Raw genomic sequence first — 19,275 nt, 5'->3', positions numbered from 1 at the left:
AATAACTAGTTTGGAGAGTTCCATTTTCATGGGATTTTTTTACTTTTCCTAATAGTCTTTTTTAATGAGTGGCAAGCCCTAGGTTATGCTTTTCAAATTGTCTACAACGAGCATTGATGTTGAGAGATTCCTCCTTCGAAGCTTCCTATTACATATAGAATGGAAAATATTGCTATGCTACAAAGAATATGAATAGGCCAAAGACTTTGTTGCCTATACAAGAAGCAGCCCATAAAAAGTAAGTGCTCATTTGATGTAGCAAATATGCCTCATAATCAATGAAGTAAAGGGTTGAATTCCATCCCACGCTTCGAGATGGGGCACTCAACCCCTCTTCATTAACCATGCACATTGCACACATATTGCCTATCCAAGGAACCCACAATAAGTATGCGCTCATTTAATTAGCAAACATGTCCGGATTTAAAGGGTTGAATTCCTCATAACACCCTTAAACACTAACCACATAAACACTTACATGCATGCACATTGCACACCCTAACTTCTAAGGCTCATAATCTGAGCAGGCTTCAGCGAATATGTGAATACCTGCATATCCAATTTTGTTCACTCTATCGGACGATGCGCAGCCTACCTTGGCTTTCCAGTTCCCGTAATTCGTCGGGGATTGCAGCAGGACAATCTTTCAAATTTAGCACCTTTAACTCGGGCATCGACGCCATGGCTGCAGGCAAAGAAGAGAGTGATCGATTGGTACTCACATCCAGCTCTTCAAGGCTAGCCAAGCACGGCAAATCCAAGGATTCGTCCAAACTCTGCAGATTCCGGCAAAGGCTTACTGTCAATGACCGGAGGCTCTTGAGTTGTTGGAGTGAGTGAGGTAAACTGGTGAGTTGTAGCCATCCAGACAGATTGAGTAGGATCAAGTGAGGCATAGCTCCAGCTTCCAAAGCAGGGAAAACTGGGACCCCGGAACAGGCGTGCATTCGTAATTCTCTCAGCTCCGGAAAGGCACCAGCACGCGCAAAGGACGAAGGAAGCTCTACAAGACTGGCGCAACCAGAGAGGTCAAGGTGTTGAAGACGGGGGAGAGCGTCAAGAGCTGGGAGGCGACACAAAGCATTGCAGCTACTAAGATTAAGATTGACGAGATTGGTGAATGATTCAATGGAAGCAGGCAGGCCCGTTAGAGCGCGGCATCCTGCAAGACTGAGAACCTCTAGGGTTTTTAGATTCCCGAGGTCTGCAAGAGAGACTAGCTGCGGGAAATGTATTTCCAGTAGGCGAAGCTTTTTGAGTGCATTCAAGTTAGCAGAGAAGTTTTTCTGCGAAGAACTGGCGATCTTGAGCTCCGCGAGTTCCGCTAAACAACTCAAATCCTTCAAAACAGCTCTCCGAGACACCCAACTGGAAGCAGAAAATAACCTTTTCTCGTCCCAGACTCTCATACACGAAAACAGGTTTAGTATTTGCAGGCTAGTCAATCGAACCAGCGAGCTGGGCAAGCAAGACAACCTTTGACAACTGGTGAGATCGAGCCATTTGAGGCTCTTGAGTTCTCCAGCTGAATCTGGGATCCTCTGCAGTTGGTTGCAGCAAGAAAGCTTAAGAACCACAAGGAGCTTAAGCTTGCCGAGTGTGTGCGGCATCTCTTCAATGCTAGTATGTCTGAGATCAAGCACCCTGAGATTTCTGAAACCGTCAATGAACCCTTTTGGCAGCTGTGTCAAAGGGTTGTTTCCCAGGAGAAGTACCTGTAAATGAGGAGCATTGAGATGTGAAGGAACCTCTTTGAGACTGTTGAACATGAGCGAGAGTCTGCGTGCGTGGACCTGACGTGGGGAGAGGTTGGAGATGGAAATCTGGCCATTGGAGGTCATCCATTCCGCCGGAAACCGTGTCAATTCCCTGCCAGCTTCGTAGAGGCACTCTCGTTTGTGCGGCTCAGTATTTCTTTGTAAGATGTAACGAGCCAGGTCCCGGAGAACATCGTGAATTTTACAGATCATGAAACTCTGGCGTTGGAAACCACCTGAATGTGGAGAATGCAGCTCGATCAGAGAGCGTGCAATGAGCCAGCCCAGTAACTCGTATGCTTCGTCCTCCGGATCATATGCTTGTCCAACGATTCTTTCGCCTGTCCACACATGAAGCAGATCATCTACCACATTCACTGCCGCGTCCTCAGGGAAGGCGGCAAAATAAAAAAAGCAATCCTTGAGGTGGGGATGGACGTCAGGCAGGTCTTCCAGACTTAGTTCCAGGCGCATAAAGAGCTGTTTCTCATGCTCACGACTGAGAATGTCTGCATTCTTCAGCTTGTGTAGAGATAGTTGCCAGTGTCTGCGTTCTTTCTTGCCCGCCAAGGCTGCTCCAATAACCTTGAGGGCTAGAGGCAGACCCTTGCACTCGTCGGTTACCTTCCTTGCCACATCCTCAAGAGCAGGTGGCACACTCGCCACTCCATGGAATGCATGCCAACAGAAAAGCTTCCAACTATCCTCCGAGGAGAGCATCGGGATCTGCATCTTGGCTGCGTGCTTCCTGTCCAAGACTTCCACGTTACGGGTTGTCACAAAGATCTTGTTCCCTGACCGTGTCGGTAAAACATCCAACCAATCCAGCACCGTGGGATCCCAAACATCATCCAAAAACAGCACCACCTTCTTCAGATTCCGCACTTCGTTGCACAATCCATTCTTTGCATCCTCCTTGGAAAGAAAAAAATCCCCAGGTCGTCCAGTGAGCTCTAACCGTAAGAGATGCAGTAGCTTCTCTATAGACTGATCACGGCCCACAGTGAGCCAGAAGGCGCCCCCTGTAAAGTGGCTTTGCACAGCCGCGCTATTGTACACTCTTTGAGCAATTAACGTCTTCCCTGCGCCACCCGTTGCCCAAACACCCGCCCAGTGTCTCCCTTCATCGTCGAGCAAAAGCAGCTTCTGCACATCTTCGACAACGGCAGCTCCTCCAAATACAGTTTCACTGTCCTGGCGTCTAAGCTTGGGAGAGGGACCATACGGTTCAATCGCCGGTATTCTGGGTTGACTTGAAGTCGCTGGAGCGTCCCCGGAATACTGAGTTGCCCCAAAAGAGTCCGCTTGACGCTTAATTTCGGAGAAGGCGCGACCCACACTTGTGATACCGATGATGCTCCCGAAGTTCGTGGTTGGGGTCGTGAAGGCGTTGCGGGTGGTCTGAGACAATTCGAGGCGACTGATATCCTGTTGCAATCGCATTACCTGAGAGCTTATCTCCTTTAGGAAGGTATCAAGACCTCCGGCCAACGAGAGAGAGGAGTTGAGCTGCAGAAGCCCGACCTCTTGCATGAGATCCGAGATGCTTTGCGTTACTTGCAAAATCTTCTTGGACGTGGAGGCGCTCTTCAGGCTGATATTGCTCTGACTATTGCAGTCGTGCAGAATCCTTTCCGCTCTCTCCAACTGGTCGCGTAGGCTTTCTAGCCATCTCTCGACCGCCTCACTGCCGATGATACCGGACTTGGCACAGATCTCCAAGGCCAAAGGCTGCAGACGGGTGAGGAGAGTGTAAAGTGCTTGGCAATTCTTGTTGCGATGGAGGGCAAGGGAGGCATACTGTAGGACTTGGGTGAAAAGCTTGTCAACGACAGCACCGACGAGACCACCAGACAGAAGATCGGCCATGAGGTGAAGAAAGTAGAGCTTCTTGGATGCAGGAAGAAGAGGAGGACGAAGAAGATCGGCGATGGAGTGAACAAAGAGCTTCTGAATCAGAGGTCGAGGACGAAGAAGACGACGGCGAAGAACAAGAAGAACACGCATCTCACGTAGTACGTACCGATCCCAATCAATGGGATGGGAGAAAGTAAAGAAAAGCAATGTAGTTGAGCACCTAAAATTTCAGGTTGAAATCGAAAAATCCCTCTTGGAATTGTTGATTTTAAGGGATAGAATTTATTATAAATTTTTAGAGACTTTCATCATTACTTTGCCACCACTAGAGCGTTTTATGAAACTCTAAAATCTTACAAAGCCGAAGCCGTTGGATCAAGTGACCTATTATTAGCTACTAACAATAGCCCACATAGTTAGCAGCTGGCCCATATACTTAGAGCTGGCCAAGCATTCTAGTTCCATCCCGATGTTACCTTTAACTTTCAGGGCCAAAAAAAAATATTTTTCCTAACTTTATAGTATAAATTTGTAGAGACTTTCACAATGCCATCTCGATGTTACCTAAACTTTTTTTTTTGAGCGTTGACTAGAAAAGAAAGATAAAAAAAGGTAGACATGCAAGGAGCTCTCGTAAAAGCTCCATCATGGCTATTTTCCATAAAAGCTCCATCATGGGCTATTGCTGTCGAGTCAAAAGAGTAGAAACATGTTCTCATGGAGTTGTTGGTCCTGAAACTATTAAGCATACATGTGCCCCTTTACTCTCAATGGCGGTATGTGCTATGGATGGGAGCATGGTATGGAGCCTTGGATGCCAAAATGTTCCATATGGCCCCCCAATGAATAAAAACTCTAAATTCAATTACAATTAGTTCCCATAGAATTAAAATTTTATCCTAAGGGTGGAGATGTGACATTCGCAATTGCCAAGGTCCTAAGGTGAACATTAAATGCCTCTTCTCCTCATCGCCATCACCTCTGTGCCCTTCTCCTTGCATCTTTCCCCCCGTTCTCTTTGTCACTCATCAAACCCTTCCTCCCTCTCAATGCCTCTCCCTCTTAGTGACTCTCATTGTCTCACTCTCCCCTTGTGCCTCTCCTAGCTCCCTCCCTCCCTCTCCTGCTCCTCAACTCTCCCTCTCTTCCCTGCCCTCACCTCCCCTGCTCCCTGCTCTCGCCTCTTTGTCCCTCCCCCTCAACTCTCTCCCTCCACTTACCTCTCTCCACTCTGCCTGCCCTAATCTATCTGCCCTTCCTCCTCAACTCTCTCCCTCCTCTTACCTCTTTCCCACTCACGCATCGTGTCTGATCTCTCCCCCTCCTCTTCTCACCTTGCCTACCACCGTTTCAACTCACCTCCCTCATCTCCATCTCTAGCCTAAAGTTGCCTCCAAAGTGGATGGGCTCAGCCCAACGAACGTTGGGACACATATAGCTTAGTTTGTTTGTGCTACTAGTTAGTTTATAGTTTGCATTAGTTTAATTTCTTTAGCTTTAATTTAGTTTGTTGAGCTAAGGCCCTTAGCTGAATTAATGTGGAAGTCCACAATTAATGTGGACCAATATTAATTTCGAAGTTGTAGACTGAATTGCTTTTGTGGCTTGGGATTTTTATATGCATAAGTTAAAAATTGTCAGCATTGGTAGTATGGTGATCAGAGTTGTAGATTGTAAGCAATTTTTTAAAGGAATGGTCCTCAATATAGAGCACGACATAGGCTTCACTCTGCTTGCCTTGAATTTCTAGCTAACCAATTGCTCAAATTGGCCAATGTTCATGGGCCGTTGATCACTAAATGAACAATGTCACTACTTGGCTGCAATAACTCTATTGCTTTGTAAGTTTTATTCCCTCAGAGCTATTCCTTTAGCATTAAGAATGACATCTTTTTCTAAAACATGTATTCCAATCGGGCTTCAAGGGGATATACCTATGTTTAGTCCCTTAAATGCTTGCTAAAACTTGCTTGAACATTCAATTCTATTGAAATAGGTGCTTTATAGAGACAAACCTTTAATGCTAATTTAAGCAATTGCTTTTTTAAAGGTTGAGGTTTGATTTAAAACTATGCAATATTCATGGAAGCTCCACAACCTTGGGGTATCGACTCAATATGCATTATGTTACTACCCTTATTGGAATCAATCTAGAGTATGGGAGGACAAGGCCCATATAGAATATGCATGGATTTCTTGGAAAGAATTTAAATATGCAAGAAGAAATTATGAGGCTCCTCAACCCACAAATCATAAGTTATGTAACAAAATATGCAAGATTTTAAGAATTTTAGTTTTTTGAATAATGTGCAAGACCCAAAAGGGGGAAGTCTTTTAGATGAGTTACACAAATTTCAAGGCGTAAAAGCTCTTATAGTGTAGAACGCAACCATGTTATTATGAATGCATTTTATGAGTTTCAAGCTTCGACAAGCATGGCTAGCTGTTGGAGAGCTGTAAGTTTCCCCTACTGCATGATCACCACACGGCTGAATGGACAGGGAGTAGGAGGCTTCCCTAAATGCCCATGCCATGAGGGGGGTCATCTAGACGAGATGGTGAGCAAGGAAAGTGATGAGTAGAAAACCCTTTGAAAGATGGAGCTTACGCCAAGCTGCAAGATGAAGGACAGCCACAAGAAATTCCTTCATATGTCAAAATTGTCACTTAGAAGCTACAAGTGGGTTTTTCACCATTGGGGGACGAGGAAGCCGATAGGATATTGCAGGATGAGGTGCCTTGTCGAGCGAAAGAGGTGGGTAACCGTGCCCTAGTTTGAGTCTGGCCACAAACATCTGGTCCCTTGCTAGCTCCAGCTAGGGAATATCAAGCTAGAGCTTGGGCACCTATCCATGGGGAGAGTGCCCTCAAACAAAGAACTACAACTGTTCCTGCTATTTGAGTGCGACCTCCTGGACTGAAGCCTACTCTCCGCGGTTCTTCGGTAGAGGTTTTTTTTTTTTGGTTTGATGTGCCTCCAAAGTGCTTCGCAATGATATTAATATGGGAATGTTGTATCTTTTCTCTGGAGCAACAATACTAGCGCTTTCCTAGAGCACATCATTTTTTGTGGACGTTGCTCGGTCTTGACTTCCCATCACTCCCATCATGGTTGACGAATCCCTTGAAAGGAAGGCGTCATCACTAGGAAATTTTCTTCTCATACCACCTACAATGCGCTCTTCAATAGGGCATAAGTGTGTGTGGATTCTCTCGGAAGAGTCCTGGGTCAACCGTTCTCAACTCATTCTCAAAGGATAATTTGGAGGCCGCATTAAATGCCATGAAGAATGACAAGGCGTCGGGCCCCAATGGCCTCACTTCTAAATTCTAAATGCATGCCTAATCAAGGTCTTCCCCAAAAGTCTATTCCCCCTCAAGGTAGGTGACTTGAGGTCGATAATGATGCTCAATACTTCCTATAAAATCCTAGCCAATGCATTTGCAATCAAGATCCGAGAAGTCTACATGTTGGTGGTCGATTGGGAGCACTGCGGTTTCATCAAAGGACGGGATATATTCGAGAACATTCTTAAAATTTCCATAGCTCTAGATCATGCATGTAAATTAGGTCAGAAGGTAAATCTTTTTAGTTTTGATTTAGATAAGGCTTATGATCGTGTTAGATGATACTACTTGTTAATGGTGTTGGATAGGTTATGATTTGGGTCCAAAGTTACTAGCAAAGTTGAGACCCTTTTTGGCAATGCATCGGCAGTTCTTTGTCTCAACCGGGTTGCGGTTGGCAATTTTGAGCTCAAATGTTCCATCCATCAGGGTTGTCCCTGGCTCCCATGTTTCGTGATTGGCACTATCCCCTTGATCCACATGGTCAAGAGAGTAGGCGACTCAGGCAACATCAGAGGAGTCTCACTCCCGTCCAACAACTAGCTAGGCTCCCAACTATTTGTAGAGGACATGGTTTCCTTTTCATTGGAAGAGGAAGTGAGCGTCGTGACTCTTTTCCAAATTCTAGACAAGTTCTACATGGCCTCTAGCTCCAAGTGTAGCTGACCCAAGATGTTTATGCTAAGAGCCAACCCTGAACCCCCACAGGACTGGGTTGCTCCAACATCATCTCCAAGTGATCGGCTTGGGCAAAGTGGTGAGGTATTTAGGCCCACCATTGGGCATAGGAATTATTGCACCAGAGATTCTTATGGTTTAAGGAATGAATTGAGATTCTATGGGCTAAGGAGGAGAAAAAAAGGTTTATGCATCACATTCCATAGGAGCCCTCAAAGCTCCTAAAATTTTGGGAGGCCTGGATCTATCGAATCCTAGACTCAGGAATGTGGCACTGATTGGCAAGTGGTTACCCTAGCTAATAGAAGGATTGCCCCCATTAGTTCGAGATTGTCAAAGAGTTCTTTAGTAATGGAAAAATTAAAGGTGGTTCATGGCTTGGCCTATTGTTATGGAATTGTATTTTCGATATTTCTTGCTATGGAAATTATTTTATTTTAGTCAAGTGTGACTATGGCAAAGTATTCCATAGGAGCGCAGTGGACATGGCAGGGGTCTTAGTGGATGCTTTGTGGGGTTTAGTTTGGGACGCCTAACTACTTGTGTTTTTACAGGCTAGATGGTTAGTATTGTGAGTGATTCCAAGTCAAAACATATGTCGCTAGTGTTACTTGTGTTATTGCAATTGGTCAAAAGGTGTGTATTTTGATGTTTGTATATCATGCGTGCATGCGTGTGTGTGTGTGTGGTCCAAGTTGCTCCTCAAAGCAAACATATTTTTGAAGATAGGAATGTGGATACAAAGATGCCATTAGAAGATCCAAATAATGATGCCAATGGATCTAGGGAAGAGGATGAAGATGACGATATGGGCCACGAAGAAGGTGACAATAATGACACTATAATGGGAAGGTGGAGATCACGACTTTGGGGAAGAAGAGGGAGAACTAGAGGGTGAACTAGAGGATCAAGTCTTAGGTAGATATACAATAGGGGATGATGATATAGGTGATCAATTGTATGTAAATCTTGAGATAGACATAGGGGATGATGATATAGGTGATCAATTGTATCTAAACCTTGAGATAGACATATTTGACGTGCAAGACTTGGCTCAAGATGAAGCCATCGATGTAAATGCTACTGATCGATTGTTTTGACATCGATGAGACTTCCTATGTTTAATTTGGCCCTCACATTTTTATAGTGATATTTTGTACATTTGTATGTTAAGTTCACTATCAATATATGAGTGCTTTGATCTCAATTTTGGTGTACATACTCTTATATTTTTTATCTTTCAAATGACCAAACTTGTGGTCCAAAATTATTTTGGGGACCCTTGGAAATGACGTTCTATAAAAATGTCGGTATGGAAAATTTGACCCAGAAGTCAATTGCATGGAATACTAGTGCATGGACTATATCTCATTCTGCTCCTTGAAGCTATAGTTTTCAGTGAAATCTATGCATGATACGACCATATCTTCAGGGAACCTTGTTAAACATTCTTTATATTGCTATGCTTGCCATCTGTACACAAATTTGTGTTTGATAAATTCCACCAAGAGAGCATTGAACCGATCAATAAGATCCTTGGTAGACATGTCCTTGTGTGTTAGAACCTTCTTTTCTTCGTCTTCCAATCAATAGTAAATCCTACTTCTATGTCTTCAAAAATCTTCATAGCTATAAAATGTTCATTGAATGGTTTCTCAACTAGACATACTGGCAACTTGCAAGGTCCACAGTCATTGCATTCTCCCATGTAAAAAACAAATATTTGCATGATCTCGGTGCAATAACAGGAACGGGAATAGAAGTAAAGTACATTACCAACTTACCATTATAGCACACAACCTTACTATGAATCCAATATCGTTGTGCTACCACTGGTTTCAAGTAAAGTATATTTCCATGATAGCACACAACCTTAAGTACTACAAATTGTTAGTATCTTGTGCTACCACTGTTTCCTGTCCCATGATTGCACATAACCTTACTTTTATACTAGCATTCTTGCACTACTAGTGCCACCTTACTATGGAACCGATTTCTTGTAAGGAAATTACTACTACAACCAGCTACAGATAGTATGTCACATTGCATTCTACTACATAGGTATCTTGCTAATGTAGTACTAGAAGAAACATGACTTCCTCCATAAGACATCATAGCTAGTGTAAAACTTTTCTATACTACCACACAATCATACAATATTAACCCTTTTTTCTAGTAATACCATTGTGGCATTGGTAACTATTTCTTTGGAGTGAACACCTGAAAGAAATGTGATACGTTGCAAACTACCACTTGAGTGATCCACCACCATGATAATATCAGTATCAAAGTAATATAAAGTTGGGGTATAGAAACAACCTACAGAATGAAAAAATCATGACCATTGTGAGAACCTGAGGCTGGTCAAGGAGGTGCACAGGGTGCTTGATGTAAGATTTTCCTCTGAGTCACTTTCAACAAACATCTTTTTTGTTGGGTGACACATGGGTACAAGCAACCCAAAAGGAGAAAACCACCTGCTTAACCTCATCAATAATTGACCCAACTAGATGAAATTGTCATTCAAATGGTGAGAATGGCAATACAATGTACACATATTCTACCTATTCCAAACAAGATTAGTTGCTTTTCTTCTGTCTATGCTTAACATTATTGACACAGCAGAAATCTTTTTTTGAGATGTTTCTATTGTGGTGCCATTCATTAGCTTCATAATATTGGCTCTTTTGAAAAACAACTACTGAGAGATTCTAGGCACTTTCACTATAGCGAGTGTATTGTGTATGCTTGCTACTAAACCTCCATGAGTGTCCTCAGATCTTTGTTACAATCCACTAAGGAATCCCCTCATTGAAGTGTGTTGCACAATCCGTTGGATAATACAAGCCCTTATATCCACATCCAGACCTGATGTACGTTGATTAAAAAGATGAACAAACTCGTTGCATGTTCTTTGTCACTTCTCTTCATTGGCGCCTTCACGTGAATTCTCGTCCTATGATTTTATCACCTTGAGACTGGAATTATAACATTGCTTCCACTTTCTCTCTGCATGATAATTCTTTATTACATTACTTCTAGTCTTGGCACATAACTCAGATTCATGTGGGTAGCCAAGCATAGAACATGTATAGATATTATCATGTTCTTGTATTGCAACTATATGCTATCCTTGGTTTCTTCCTTTTGAAGGTGTTGAAATTTCCATGCCCTGTAATACAAAACAATGAAAGAACAAAGAGAGAGGGTGAGTGAGAAGGGTGAGTGAGAACTGCTAAAGATGGAGTGGATAGAACAAAAAGAAAATATAGGCAAGGGGGGAGAGAGAGAGAGAGAGAGAGAGAGAGAGAGAGAGTGACTCACTGACCGATGGTATTTGCTTGCACAAAGTCACTGAGACAAGACAAACAAGACAGAGAGAACATAGGAGTGAGCGGGAGGAGAGAGAGAGAGGGGGGGGGCACCCATGCAACGTTTCTTGCCATTCTATACATTGAGTGCCACATTACTACGTGAGATTTCAATTCCAAATGTTCCTTCATTTTCCACCCAACCCACTTGCCCTACCATTGTCTAGGACACAGGTTTTTTTTCCACCTTACCATGCATGTACCCGTATCTATTTCTATTCTCAAAACCATAATTGTCTACCTGTAAGAGTAGCACTCGCTGAAGTTCCTTGTACTCTCTATTGGATGAAGTTCTTCTTAAACTTATTGCAGCCTCAATGTCATATTTATTTAGTTTTCCTTTCAAGAGTCCATCTTCATGCATGTACAATCTACGTAGAGAATAAATCTTGCCTTCTACTACCCTCCTTGTTAGAAATATCACCATACATGTGCTTGTCTAGCCTCTCAAGGTTTAGCAAACATAGTGACAATGAACCAATATTGAAGTTAGTGTCATTCTTCCAATACTATAAGCAGAAGTTTACATAATCTAGTTGTCCATGCCCATGAGTGAGAATCCCTTTTAAGGCTACAAGAAGTTGCATAATATGGTTCAATTATTTTGATATATGTTGTAGTCTTGGTATGCAAGTCTTCATTTGATCCATCTTGTCATGAATGATGTAAAGATTTTGCTTTGGGTCCTACTCTAAAGACAACCTCCATGCATAATATAGGCTTCTGCAAGACATTTGTTGTAAACTTTGTGCTTTTCTCTTCAGCAACATTTTTTCCCTCTCACTTTCTATCTTTAGCTTCATTTTAAGTACTAAACTTTTTTTTTCAAAAAATTAAGTACTAAACTTTGACCTTTACAATGGCTTATACTTTAACCCTCCATTGTTTTGTTGACTTGTTGCAAAAAATCCACTTGCTTGTACATAGATGAGATGACTATTTGTGTCTCACATTCCCCTATCTCATCATTGTGCAAATTTATAAGGCATTTTTTGTGCACTATACTTAACAAATTGTTGAATCACAGCTTTCCCAACCTCCACATGCCTCATTTGATTTTGTATTTGTTTCTTTCCCAAGGTGATCACCCCCTAACCCTTAGTATCAATTGCTTCATATGGATGCACAAGAAGTATGTGAACCTCCCCCAACTTTGTTTCCAAATGTTGCGACCATAAGAATACTTTTCTCCCGACCCAGTTATCTTTACTTTGCAAATGTGCTTTTTCTAGTATCATGTTACAAGCATGTTAACTCGTCATGTTTCTAGAATTTTCATGGCAAGCCTAGAAGCATTTTTCGCATCCTCTCTTTTCCATCGCATTATACAATACTTCAATTTTAAGGGACAATTTATGTCATTCCAAAATTCTTCACCATCTAAAAGAATCTATCAAAACTTTTCAATAAAATTTTAGACTAAAGAAAGACTCACATTTCAACCAAGGAAATCTTCTTTTCATGATGATGCAAATTCCTTGCAAATGAGTGCCCCCTTCATGTTTTTTTTTGACCATTGGATCAAATTTTGGTTGTTGGGATCCAATAGTTGAGATTGAACAAAATTTTGAAAGGTTTAGTCAAAGGATGAGCAAACGAATGGCTCCAAAACAAATGTCATGATAGTTTTGCTGCTCAGACCTGTGTGCAAGCACTGATTTTTTTCGGACCTATCATCACCTCTTCTCAGGAGCTCTCTATAGCCATGGAATTTCCCCTATCCCAACAACCTCACCTTACAAGTTTGAGAGACTTAGCCTGGCTGTTCTGTGATTGTTCGTCACCTTCTTTCGATAAGAATGGGCAATGCAACAACATGGAAAGGACATCAATGCTTTTCTATATAGAGGAAGAGAAGGAAGAGGGGAAAAGAGTTGAAAGAGGGGGAAAAGAAGAGGGGAAAAGAGCATAAGCATAAGAGAAACAAATGAATCTTGGTTGATGAAGACCAAGGAAGGTCCAATAGGTTACTGTAGGTCCAAATGAATCTACGTCATCTTGTTCTTCTTCTATAGAGGATGGTAATAAATGCAGGATGTGCAAGATAATGGACTTGTTACAACGGTACAGAGGGGATGTCCTCACAAGAGAAAGGGCCCAAGGGTGGCGCCAAGCTTCACATGGTTTACCTAATCATGACATGGTATCAAGAGATGAGCATGCAAATGTAGAATAAGGTGTGGACATTGATGATGAGCTTTTGGAAGAAAAGGGGCCAGTCTTAGGGGATATTGATGGCTTGGATGACTCGATCAATGTTTCTACACTAGTTTAGAAAAGTGGAGACAGCATGGAGGTTGAGCCCAATGGTACATTCTTTCTTATGCCTTCTTTCATTGGTAATGAAGGTCCTAATTTGTGTCAAATGCCATGTGAATTTTTTGAGATTTATTTTTCCTCATGCTCTTTCCTTTGGAGTTTATTGACATAATCATTAATGAGACAAAGTGGTAGGTACAAGAGAAATGGGTACGCATCTTGTGTTTGCATGAGTCCACTCATAATTGGTGCCCTTTGGATAGGAATTCCCTTCTTAGATTCTTGGTTGTGTCTTTGGGAGTGTCCTTGCAATTCATGGGATGCAATAACTTCTATTGGAAGGATCAGACATAGGGGGTTATGAAGGTCCCTAATTATGGTGAGAAAATGAGTCAAACTACTTATCATCAAATTACGTGCTTTTTACATGTAGAGACAACTCACAAAGTTCAACAACTAGGGGAACAAGAGATTATAATATTTGGTAAATCATACCCATGGAAGAGAGATTGAATGCCACTTTCTAGCAATTCTATAACCCTAAAATTTACAGTGGATGAGAGGGTTATACCCTCTACATGTAAGTTGATTCCATGTTGTGTCTAAAATCCTAAGAAGATCCATAAATTTTGTATTCAATTGTGGAACATGTGTGACTCAAAGTCTAGATATAACTACTCTTTTCAAGTTTATGATAAGGTTTCGTGTGTACAGTTATCTTTTCATGTTTTATCAAATTTTGTGGAAGTACTTGAAGACAAAAGGGCATCACATCTACTTTGATAGGTTCTTCACTTCTATAAAGCTTTTGGATCATTTATGTGATGAGGGACATGGAGTATAGGTACATTTATCTTCAATAGGAAACATTTTAATTAGAAAGATATGTTGCATATGCACAATGGACCTAGAGGTGCTTGCAAGTTTGTATTTTCAAGTCAAAGGGGCCTTACTGCATGCACTTGGATGGATAAAAAGCCAATCTTTTCTGCCTCCAATGTTTTTGCAATGAAGGGATGTGAGGTAAAAAGACAAGTTGGAAATGATAATAAGGTTTTAGTTGCTTGTCTTAAGATCGCAATATAATAAATGCAAAGTATGTTGTGACACTTTTGACAGCATTGTCCTTGGAAATGGATATACTTTGGAGACTACCATATATGCATGGAAGTGGTGGCATGGATTGTCTTAGGGCTTGATGGATTTTTTATATACAAACTCTTGGATAAGTTGGAGACATATTCATGGAAAGAAGGAGGTGAGTCGTTTCAAGTTTATGTTGAGGTTGCATGAGCAACTAGTGGATAATGCATTTGCAAGCTTTTATAGAACACAGGATATTGGTGAAAGTGATGCCTTTTTGGGAGGACACATTCTTATGAGGATACATAATTATAGCAAGCAAGTATTATGTTGTATGTGCTACCGAGTGCAAGAGGTTGCTTTTTTAGGGTAAACATGTGCAAGGATCTAAACCTGCGAGATGAGAACCTTTTGGGATTATCCAAATTGCAAAAAACGTATGTGTGTTGACCCTTGATTTTGGATCTACCACTCTATGTAGGTTTTTCCTTTCTTGAATGGTGGTCAAAAGAAAATTACAAGAGGAGAATGAGAAGTAATAGTTGGTAAGTTGACTTTATTCCATGATACATGTACATTTTAGTATGACTCATTTTTTTAATGTATGTGCTTTCTTAGTCATTGTCCTAACTCCAATTGTATGTATAACCTTCTTTTGGTGGAGGTAATCTTGGCATTTCTTAAAGGGTCTTGGATGGAAAAAGTTTTGCATAACCATGATATGACCAAAAATCTCAGGTATGCTCTCTCTCAAGCTTTGGAACTCATATGCTAACATATAGTCTTTCTAAGAGTCCACCATTGTGAAGTTTCTTTTTTTCCTTTATGATGGAAGCCGATGGAAGATTCTTTTTTATGCACATGGAGACTATTTATGCCCATTCTATGGCATACAATTTTGGGATACTTTTTTTTGGTCGCATTCTCTATGTGTTTTTGTATTTCTATGATGCTAGAGATGGTTTCTCTTTAGTCTTTTAGAGATTCTACATAGATAGAAAGTTCTTATTTAGAAGAAAATTTGTGTACTACTTATGGGATACACCACTTGAAACGTACAAATTCTCATATGTATGGAAATGCACATTGAAAAGGGCTTGGTCCCTTTGTAGCTTCATTCACTTCATTCTGTACATTGACTTTACATGATTTTCTTGATTTTTATTGGAATTTTAGTAACTCTAAAGTTACCCGTATTATTTTCTATGATAATAGTTACATGGGAACAATTATTCGCATGTATGATGTATTTTTTTTTGGGGTGCTAGAGTTTGTTGATTACAATGAATGGTGTTGTTGTAGAGCTGTCTCCTTTTGGAGAGGTGAAACAAGGCCTTGTAAATTATTTTCTACAACCATAATATTTTTCAGATGTGCTTTTGGCTTCACATAATACACACCTTAATTTTGTAACCCTTAAAAAGGATATTTTTATGTCCTGTCAATGGGAAATCCTATCCAAAGACTCTCAAACAAGTTGTTGTAGGAGATATGACTGAGTTCCCATCATGTTATATGTAGCTCTCTTGTGCCACTGCATAGTCAATCCTCCCAGTTGCCTAAAGTAAAAGATTGTATCTAAATATGAGGGATGCTTGCTTTGTACTACGTCACCATGCAATCACAAATCATAATCATTGTGTTGCCAATGGATCCTACAAAGTGCCACTACATGGATTGGTTTGTAAATCAATCCCATCTGCTAGTACATGTATTCCTGCATTTTCTCCACGATGTCATTTAGCAACACACATATGACAACATGACTAAGGAAAGCTATACATTGTTATCTACTTTGAAGTCACCACTAATTCATAACTAGCTTTAACTTTAAATTTTGGAACCAATAGCTTTTATGACTAAAGAGTGTAACAAGTAGTGTTTGATTTGCAATAAGATGAGTGCAATGATCTAAAGGCTTTTGCGTCTGCCTTATCATCTAATACAAAAGATCAAATGTAGAGGACCCTTAGTATCCAAAAGTTGTACTGCAATAATAATGGGATACAAAGGCCCAACCAAAATCTTCACATCATGAGAGAAGTATGAAATGTCAATCATGATATCTCTTGCCTTGGGTGTCAATGATTCCTCCCATGCCATCCATTTTGGAGAACCATCATGCATGTAGCTTAGTAGGGAACACACAAAAAATCAGAAAAAAATAGAATGTATAGGAAAAGGGGCTCCTTTGCTTTGTACTCTTTATACATGGAAATAACATGCCATTTTTTTGTGACAAATTCAAAATCCACAAGACACCTATTCACTAGATTGCCACTCGCCAATATGCTTAATAAGCAACTCGATGTAATGAGGTGCACACAATGTCCACACAAGTGTTAGGTTGCCATTGTTTTGTCTTCGCCATCCATTCTATTAGACGCAATATTACTTTACAAGGAAATCTCACTAGTAGCTAAATGCAATGCTAAATGCAATGCCGAGAGGAGGAAGCAAATTGTGTGTGCAAACCTTATTTGAATGTGCAAATTAGTGAGGGTTGTGTCTATAGATAGGAACATAGGTTGAGAGGGCATGAGGAAAGATTGTGGTAAGGAAGGTGAACATCTAGTATAGTTAGAGATTGGAAGGAGCTAAAGAGGGAAGGTGAGCATGGATGTAGTGAGTGGGGGAGAGCCCCTAACCATGGTTAGAGGTTTGGAGACAGTAGAGAGGGAAGGTGTGGAGTAAGTCCAGATAACTTCTAGCCATGTCCAAACATTGGGAGGTGTTGGAAGGTATGATTAGAGGGCTGAGAAGAAACAACCTTTAGCTATGGCTAGAGGCTTGAAAGGATGTGATGAAGGAAGATGACGTCTATATGACTAAAAGGGGGAGAGCCTCTAGCCATTACTACAGGTTGTGAGGAGATGAAGAGGGGAGGAGTGGAGGAGCAAGGGTGGAGACCCTTTCGTTTTGGCTAGAATTTTGGGAGGATGGAAGGAAGGAAGGTGAAGAGGGGAGGGTGAAGGCGAGGAACATCTAAATGCAACTAGAGGTTGGAACAAGGGAAGCTGAAAGTGGACAGGTTAAGGAAGACATGGTTGTTCATTGGCAATAGGTGAGGAGGAAAGGTAATGAATGGATGGATGATAGCATTTGTCAAGAATTAGGATGAAACGACTCTAAGCGATCATGATGGCTGCACTTCACATGATACATAAAAGTACAGTTCAGAAAAATCAAAGAACGTACCCTTGCATTGACTCTATCCCAGGTCTGAGCCAAATTCTCAGCCTTGTTCTGCTCCACGATCCCTAGCTCTGTTGCAAGGGGGCCTGGCCCTATGAACTCCACCAAAATGAAGTCACCTAGGTCGTATGACTGCAAGACGGATTCCATCATGACACTCCAAACACCGTAATTGCTTCCACCGACGGTCTACTAGGAAGTTGGGTAATACGGGAATCTTCACCTTGTTCTCAACCATCTCTGCCAAGGTAGCCATGTCGAAAGGAAGGAGCAGAACGGAAAGAGAAGATTGGATGAGAAGATAAGAGAAAGGCGATTGAAGGAAGAAGAGAGGAAAGGGCTGGCAAAGAACAAGGAAGAAGCTTGCACCTAATAGTACCATCAAGTCCTTGGAGTCCGGCCTTGGAGACACCACCTCTCAGATGTGAAAACACCCTTCAAAAAGGTCACCCTTTGATGTACTCTGAATAGTACGAACCTCCTCGCACTCCTCTTCAAACTACTCTAAACAGCAGTCCAAAACACTTGCTCGTCGGGTCACTAACCTAGGTTCGAGGCCTGGTTGGCTCCCAAACTGAGGCACAGGTGACCCTATGTGGCGCCCACCTAAGTGCCTAGGTGAGATTTATGTGGCGACCACCTAGCAGCCTACCAAAAGCCTTAGGGGCGGATGAAACAACCCCCGCAGCAAACCACCTCCATGATGGCCTCTTAGAGAACCCTAAATTTGTCCCCTCCTACCTCACATTGGCAGGCACACCCACAACAATGGCCCTCACTCTCTCATACACGAGATACTTCCTTGACATGGCCAACCATGGAGATAGTGGCAAAGGTGTTTTAGGCCAAATACCAGAGCCAACCCATCATGATTATACTTTATCTCGATGAGTACTATCTAACTAGAGCAAAAGGCAAAGGATACATGTGATTTTTATCACCTTTTCGAAATAGGAAATAAACTTATAGCTAGATCATGAATGGATCATCACATCCTAGGATAGAACCAAAGTTTTCAATTAGGATAGGGGCAAAGTTGAAGGCATCTTTCAACGCCAAAAAACTGAGGTAACACGCTTGTGTCCACAAGGCGAGTACTCCTTATGGAAGGGTAGAGTGAGAGACGAGATTACTTATGAAGTTGAAAACGAAGTTGTCATAGTAGCCAACAAACCTAAAAACGCCTGTAGAAGATGAAACCTAAAAACGCCCGTAGAAGATGAAGATTCTATGGCGTTTGCTAAGCAACAAAGACTTCAATCTTCGTTGGATTAGTGCTGATGTTGCTAATGGAGATGATATGCATGACTATCCTCACATTTGACATTTGCTAGGATTGATGCACCCCCTATCATTATTCGTCCTATCAAACATAGATGTCACCTTCTTGAGATGTTTGGCTCAATATAGATCACAAAATCATGCATGTTCACTCAAAAAGAGTAATCAAGGTATGAGCAAAGATCTTACAAGTGCAGTTCCAAGCCCGAAGGAAATGAGTGTGAAAGCAAACGTATCCCAAGGAGCAGAAAATGTGGTTTTGATCACATTATTCTTCTATTCATAGTATCTACTATCCACAGCATCTACCACAAAAGGTATAATTTAATGAAAGTAATCCTATTAAGAACAGAAAGGGGATGGGATGCATATCTCGCATTGATACCTATTTGAAGTCAGACGCACACTCACCATATCCCATTCGTTTTAGGTGTGAACCATATTTA

At 41.5% G+C, this 19,275-nt stretch overlaps 1 protein-coding gene across 1 annotated transcript; it reads right to left on the bottom strand.

Moving 5' to 3' along the window:
• Positions 1–242: 242 nt before the first annotated feature.
• LOC147895209 (uncharacterized) lies at positions 243–3,686 on the bottom strand. Its single transcript, XM_087384211.1, has one exon. It carries the CDS (start codon positions 3,624–3,626, stop codon positions 573–575), a length of 3,054 nt encoding a protein of 1,017 aa, XP_087240337.1. The 5' UTR covers positions 3,627–3,686; the 3' UTR covers positions 243–572.
• Positions 3,687–19,275: the final 15,589 nt, after the last annotated feature.

Source organism: Dipteris shenzhenensis, chromosome 13 (genome assembly GCF_047967505.1).
Source record: "Dipteris shenzhenensis isolate YYH24624 ecotype China chromosome 13, Dip_SZ_1.0, whole genome shotgun sequence".
In the NCBI taxonomy this organism is placed as follows: Eukaryota; Viridiplantae; Streptophyta; class Polypodiopsida; order Gleicheniales; family Dipteridaceae; genus Dipteris; species Dipteris shenzhenensis.
Note: the sequence above shows the minus strand (reverse complement) of the source record. Positions and strands in the feature narration are given on the sequence as shown.

Excerpts from the sequence above, each read along its gene's own strand:
- LOC147895209 (XM_087384211.1), bottom strand. The coding sequence starts at position 3,626 with ATGGCCGATCTTCTGTCTGGTGGTCTCGTCGGTGCTGTCGTTGACAAG.